This window comes from Ciona intestinalis, unplaced genomic scaffold (genome assembly GCF_000224145.3).
Source record: "Ciona intestinalis unplaced genomic scaffold, KH HT000589.1, whole genome shotgun sequence".
Lineage (NCBI taxonomy): Eukaryota > Metazoa > Chordata > Ascidiacea > Phlebobranchia > Cionidae > Ciona > Ciona intestinalis.
Window position 1 is genome coordinate 1 of NW_004190910.1, and position 6,023 is coordinate 6,023.

Consider the following 6,023-nt stretch of genomic DNA (forward strand, 5'->3'; position numbering starts at 1 on the left):
TTTTGACATCTTTGTCGTAACACAAATAATGGAGCGATCCTTATTAAACATTCGGTAAGCAGCAACATTCGCCATCGAATAAAATTCCGTTATCAATCACTAAATATATCGACTAGAAATTCTTCTATGTATATATATGTTGACTTCAAATGCGTTATATTGTACCTAGTTACCGATATTTTTGACTTTTTCGTGATGCATTGAAGCGTGACGGGGTACGAAACAAATTAGCAAATTTCCCATTGTTACGTCAGAGTTTCCACTCATTGGTTTTAATCTCTTTGGGTAAACTGTAAGCGTTAACCTGCTAAATAACTAAACTGGCCTAATAAACTTGAGTAGTTGGTGTAGTTTTTAAAATAAACAGCTAAAACCTTCCAAAAATACTATGCGCCTATCTTTTATAATGGAGACCAAAGGAAATGGGGACGGAGTTGGCGGTCACGTGAATAGAAAAAAGAATATATCACGGTTTTGGGCAGTTGCGCGTTCTACTCTTTTTTATTTCTGTGAATAATATTTGATATATTTATTAGTATATGATTTTTATGGGGAAATACCGTTACGGTCTAATGATTTTCCTTTTTTAGTCTCTCGTTTTTTCTATAGGCAAGGGGGGAGGATTCCTCACAAGCAGCCAAAAATGTCAACCAAATTACTGCTTAGAACTGCCAGTTCTTTAGCGTTAAGTTGCAAATGTTTAACGGGGCGTTATTTAATTCCTCTTACACTCGATTCAAAAGCGTTTGGAAGCTTGTCTTTATCAACAGTTAATGCAAAAGAGAACAACAAGTTGTTCAGCAGGCAGTTTAGTTCTATGACTGTAAAACATGATTGGAACAAACGTAACACATCCTTGAAGGTTAAATCAGTTGCAGCTGGAAAAATAGATTGTAAGTGGAGCAACATTGGTATATGTCAGAATTATTTTAATCAGATGAATGATGAAGGACCCTCTATCGCTAACCTGTATGTTATACTTATTTCAATACAGTTCAAAGGTTCTTCAACAAAGACCACAACAAGAGTAATGATGCATCAAGTAACAAAGTAACAGACCAAACTAAACCAGAGCAGCTCAAGTTACTTATTGCCCAATATGGAGGATTTGCCGGTGTAGTACACATTGTTCTTTCTCTGACTTCGTTGGGGTTTTTCTATTTGCTTGTTTCAAGGTTAAATGCTTTTAATATTTTTTAATTAAAATATTATGCATTATACTAATGGGTAAATTATGTTACAGTGGCATTGATGTTGTAGCTATATTCGGAAAGATGGGAATTGAATTGTCATCAACATTAGGTGGAGCATCCAACCTGTTGATAGCTTACACATTACACAAGGTAAAATTCAATTTTGATTGTGAACTAGTAACCTCAAAAATCAAAATTTGTGTATGGATAGATATGCTCAAATTTGATCTAAACGTACCATCAAAGTTTAAAAATAAGAAACAGCTTTTGAAAAAATGAGATTATAAACCGCAAATTTAACAGCTGGAGAAAAAAAATGGCAGTGGCGCAATGCATGGGATTTCCCTTAAGAAATAATCTCACTTTAATTTGATCGTTTCTAGGTTCTAAAATATTAAAGAAAATTCACATTTTATTTCTGATTTGGTATAATGAATGCTTCTTCTTTAAGAATATAAAAAAAATATTGTAAAACATAGACTTTATTATGTTTTGATTTTCAATTGAACATAGCTACATAATATGCTTACTCAGTACTTTTTTACTTATTAGTTAAATTTTTTAACTTTTTTATATTAAAATGTTCATTATGTCTTACTGGTACCTGCTGTATCATTTTCTTTATAAAAAAGTCAGTTTTGTGTTTAACATTAGGTTTAAAAATATGTCGAGTCAGTATAATCTGGTGTTTACCTAGTTTAAAGAAGTGTTGTAAAGGTAAGGACACACAACTTCTGCAGTAAATATATAAGAAACAATAAGACACATGCTTCGGCTTTATTTTGTGCCACTGGTATTGCATTATTTTAAACAAAACAACACAAACAGTATGTAATATTATTCAGGTTATAATGCCGCTCCGAATCAGTTTGACTGTGGTAACTGTTCCCATGTTAGTCCGTTACTTTCGAAGAATTGGTTATTTTAAGAAGTAATACTAAATTTCTGGAACATTCTATGCTGCAAATTAGCATACCGAAACTTCATTGGTAATTTGCTACCGGAAGGTTGAGTGTAAGCAGAATGCACTGCCTTGAAGTTTATTGAGTTCATCCCTTAATTTTATAATGAAGGCCAAAGTTTATGTTTTATAGTACTAATAGACTAAAACTTCTGTGAGTGTACATTTATAATGAAGAAATACTTATGCTGACATTTTGTTTGTAATATATTTCAATGTAGATGTGTTGTTTGCTAATCTTGCATTATATATTTATAGCCTAGAAATTTTAAAATGACGTTAGACATATAGAGGGAATACTAGTGGACAAGTGTTTTTTTGGAACTTCAACAATTAATTTCGTTACCAAACTAAAAAATATGAATGCGTTGAGGTGATAACGTGATATTATGAACAAGTGTTGTCGTACCTGTGTAGTTTGTTGAAACGAGTATACAACTGAACGATGAGACGTCGACGCCAGGAATCCGTTCGGCAGCCCTAAACCATTAACTCAAAATCACATATTGACGACAAAGAACCAACATTTATTAACCCAGTGAAGACCGATGTTTTTAAGAAACGGTAGAAAAGAGTGAAATTATTGACTAATCTGCACAAGCGAAAGATGCGGCCGTCCAGTGTTGGTTTACGGCGAGAACACAAAATGCACCACCATCCGCACAATTGTCTAACCTCTAACGTCTTCCGCTAATTTGATTCAAAGCAAACACGAGTAGCTATTGCTCAAGAAATCTTAAAATAACTCCAGTTCTGGGTCGTGTAAAAGATGAAAGATTTCTCTTCGTAAACCTTATGGGGCGACCAGCACTAAAACTGGAGAAACAAAATCTTTGTCTGTTCTCCATAACCGATAATAAACCACGTTGTTGAACTGTAAGAATATTGTAACATATGTTTGTTCTATTATCAAATGGGTACCCATAAATAGATATTTTAACGTCCCGTCTTCCACACCTCTCTTCTTCGGTTAAATGCTACTATAGCAGTGTGACAAGGCAGAATGTTTAAATTTGATTTTCTAACCTTACAATAATAGTTCGTTTTTGCGTAGGCCACTATTCGTATAGTAGGGTGTGGGAAGATAGGACACTTGTCAAACGAAATTCTAGATAACATGTTAAAAACTATAGCAGTAGGGCAAGGAAAAGAATGTTTAGACCTAATTTTCAAAGCGTACAGTATGATTTCGAGGTATTTACGTATATTCCCATTTATAAATACACTTATTAATCAAAATTAACAATGATTTTAAACTGTCCCATCTTATCCTGTGTATTTTCGATTTTGTAAAATTTCACCTGTTGTGCGGATCGCTAAATAACTCCTCGTGTGTTTTATTATATTTTATTAAGTTGTTGTCAATTGAAGAAGGAATGATAGTACTAATTCGTGGTATTACCCAAAAACCGTCATCTTTTTTGATTTTGGAAATATTTGGCAATATGTGCTTATAGGTGGTCTCATCTCTTGGCTAAAAAATGTGTAATAATAAGATGCTCGTTGAATAATATTAAAACTGTCGAAATTTTCTAATTGGCCATTTTTGAATCACCAATCTCGTAAATAAATAAAAATAAGAAGAAATAATTCGTAATAAGTTTGATTTTGTTTCCTAAAATTAATTTTAATTTTGTGACAAAAAAAACAGAAATTTAGTAGGATGGGGGAAGATGGGATACTTTGTCGGAAGAGACTTTATTTTAAATTTTTTTACGGACCCCAATTTACTGATAATCAAAAAAATTATGTTAAAAAAATATTTAAAAGTATTATCACGACTTTATAAAACGTGTGCCGATTACTCTTTTTAAACATTAAAAAAATATAGTACAACGGGGAAAGATAGGACACTTAAGCACACATTGCCAAATATTTCCAAAATTAAAATAGATGACGGTTTATGGGTAATACCACGAATTAGTACTATCATTCCTTTATTAATTGACACCAATATAATTAAACACAGGAAGAGTTATTTAACTATCCGCACAACAAGTGAAATTTTACAAATTCGAAAACACACAGGATAAGATGGGACAGTTTGAAATCATTGTTAATTTTTATTAATAAGTGTACTTATAAATAGGAATATGCATAAATAACACGAAATAATACTGTACGCTTTGAAAATTAAGTTAAAACATTCTTTTTCTTGCCCTACTGCTATAGCTTTTAACATGTTACCTATACATTATATTATTTATTTTTTTTATTGGAAAACGATTGAGGTAACAAAAGTTGCGCAAACATGCAGTTCAACAGAAAGACCATTTCGCGTTATGTACAGAAATTTTGTTTTTGGATTTGGCGATATAAAGTTCGGTGGTTTTGACTTCGTTTATATATCGAAGGAAGAGATTGATATTTGGCGGGGGTGTTGATGAAACTTTGGAGCGATAAATTAAGAATCGGGCACACATAAGAATACAGTTTGCAAATACATTCATTTTGCCGGCGGTGTACGGTAAACCAAATAACTTTTCGACTACAGTTAATGGTGTGTTTAGACGGGTCACAGAGTTAAGCCAGGATTCTACATTATTCCAAAAATGTGATACTTCGTTACAAGTGGCGAACAGGTGCATAATGGTTTCAGGGGCGTTATTACAAAAACTACACATTTCGTTTTGGGTAATGCCGAGGGAGGAAAGAAGTTGGTTGGTAACGAGAGCTCGCATATTTATTTTATATTGCATCGCCCTTAATTTGTTTTCTTGTGTGCAACGGAAAAGGCACGTGTACTGCATTTCCCATTCAGGTACGTCCCGCTGCTCGAGGTCAGCGCCCCATGCTTGTTGTTTATTAGTCGGCTCTTCGTGTTTTGCCGCACGGCATCGTTCATACAGTTGTTTGCTTTGGGCAGATCTCAAGCAATCTAATCGTTCTGCAGTTGAGGTTTGTGGCGGTAAGGTTCTCGGGCTGTGGCGTACAGTTAAAGGTATAGCGGCTAGTGTAACGTCAAAATCACCTCACTGTATTCAGTTAATGTGTTTTCTCCGTTTTGTGTTTCTTTTGAGTTCTTTCACGTGTTTCTGCTGATTGTTTTTCTCACATTCCTTCTCCCGTAATTGCCGGCGTATATTGTGTCACGTGAGCGGCTGCAGGCATGCCGAGGCGCGGCCGCTTGAAAAAGCGAGAACGTGGCCGGTCCTCTCTCGGGTTTCTTACCGTATGCTCTGTATGCTGACTTTCCGTTGCTTCTTTAGGAAGTTTTATATTTCGTTGTAGCTTCAGCAAGTTTTATACGTGTACAACTATAGCCTATAGCTTTTATCGCCTTCAATTAAAACGCATATTATATATTCAGTGGGATTGTGAGTAGGTCTAGCGGTAGGCCGTTAAAGCAGGGTGCCTGAACTTCCCTAACGAAAAATTCTCGTTACAAATTGGCGATCCTGCCAGGACCCTGCTATCGCTTTATAACTCACAATTTTACTGCGAGAGAGAGCTTCGCTGATTTTATATTAACCTTCTTTTTGTTGCGCCTTCGCTATGTCTTTTAACTTTTTAATGTCTCCTCCCACGTTTAATCCAACCCAAAATATCGACGATTTTATTAACGTACTTACCTCGTATTGTGAGAGCGTCAAAGCGACCGAAGACGTGCGACGTCATATGTTCTTGACTGCGATAGACGCGGATCTTCGCTGGCAAATTCAAGGCAAGGATAAAAGCGTGTTTTCCTTGTCGCTGGAGACTATCCTGCTGCGGGCACGTAACGCTAAGTCAGACAAGAGCATGTTAGCCATTCGCCGAAACGAACTGTTCAACCGGAGGCAAGACGCGCGCGAGAGCAATAAAGATTTCGTATATTCAGTGAAGGCTATGGGAGACCTTGCTTATCCAGAAGAAAGCCCGCAAAAGAC

General features: G+C 35.4%; 1 protein-coding gene across 2 annotated transcripts; it reads left to right on the forward strand.

The window, feature by feature from the left end:
* Positions 1-589: 589 nt before the first annotated feature.
* On the forward strand, positions 590-3,108 carry LOC100187261 (protein FAM210B, mitochondrial). Of its 2 annotated transcripts, none has more exons than XM_009860957.3 (4): positions 590-893; positions 995-1,175; positions 1,244-1,343; positions 1,497-1,608. In XM_009860957.3, exons 1-4 carry the CDS (start codon positions 644-646, stop codon positions 1,548-1,550), a joined length of 585 nt encoding a protein of 194 aa, XP_009859259.1. In that variant the 5' UTR covers positions 590-643; the 3' UTR covers positions 1,551-1,608. The 2 variants fall into 2 exon arrangements, with proteins under 2 accessions (XP_009859259.1, XP_002129529.1); XM_002129493.5 differs by lacking the exon at positions 1,497-1,608 and adding an exon at positions 2,039-3,108 and having other exon boundaries at positions 591-893.
* Positions 3,109-6,023: the final 2,915 nt, after the last annotated feature.

Coding starts and splice junctions, on each gene's coding strand:
- LOC100187261 (XM_002129493.5), top strand. CDS start 644: ATGTCAACCAAATTACTGCTTAGAACTGCCAGTTCTTTAGCGTTAAGT. Junction 894..994: donor TGCAGCTGGAAAAATAGATT/GTAAGTGGAGCA, acceptor ATTTCAATACAG/TTCAAAGGTTCTTCAACAAA. Junction 1,176..1,243: donor TTCTATTTGCTTGTTTCAAG/GTTAAATGCTTT, acceptor ATTATGTTACAG/TGGCATTGATGTTGTAGCTA.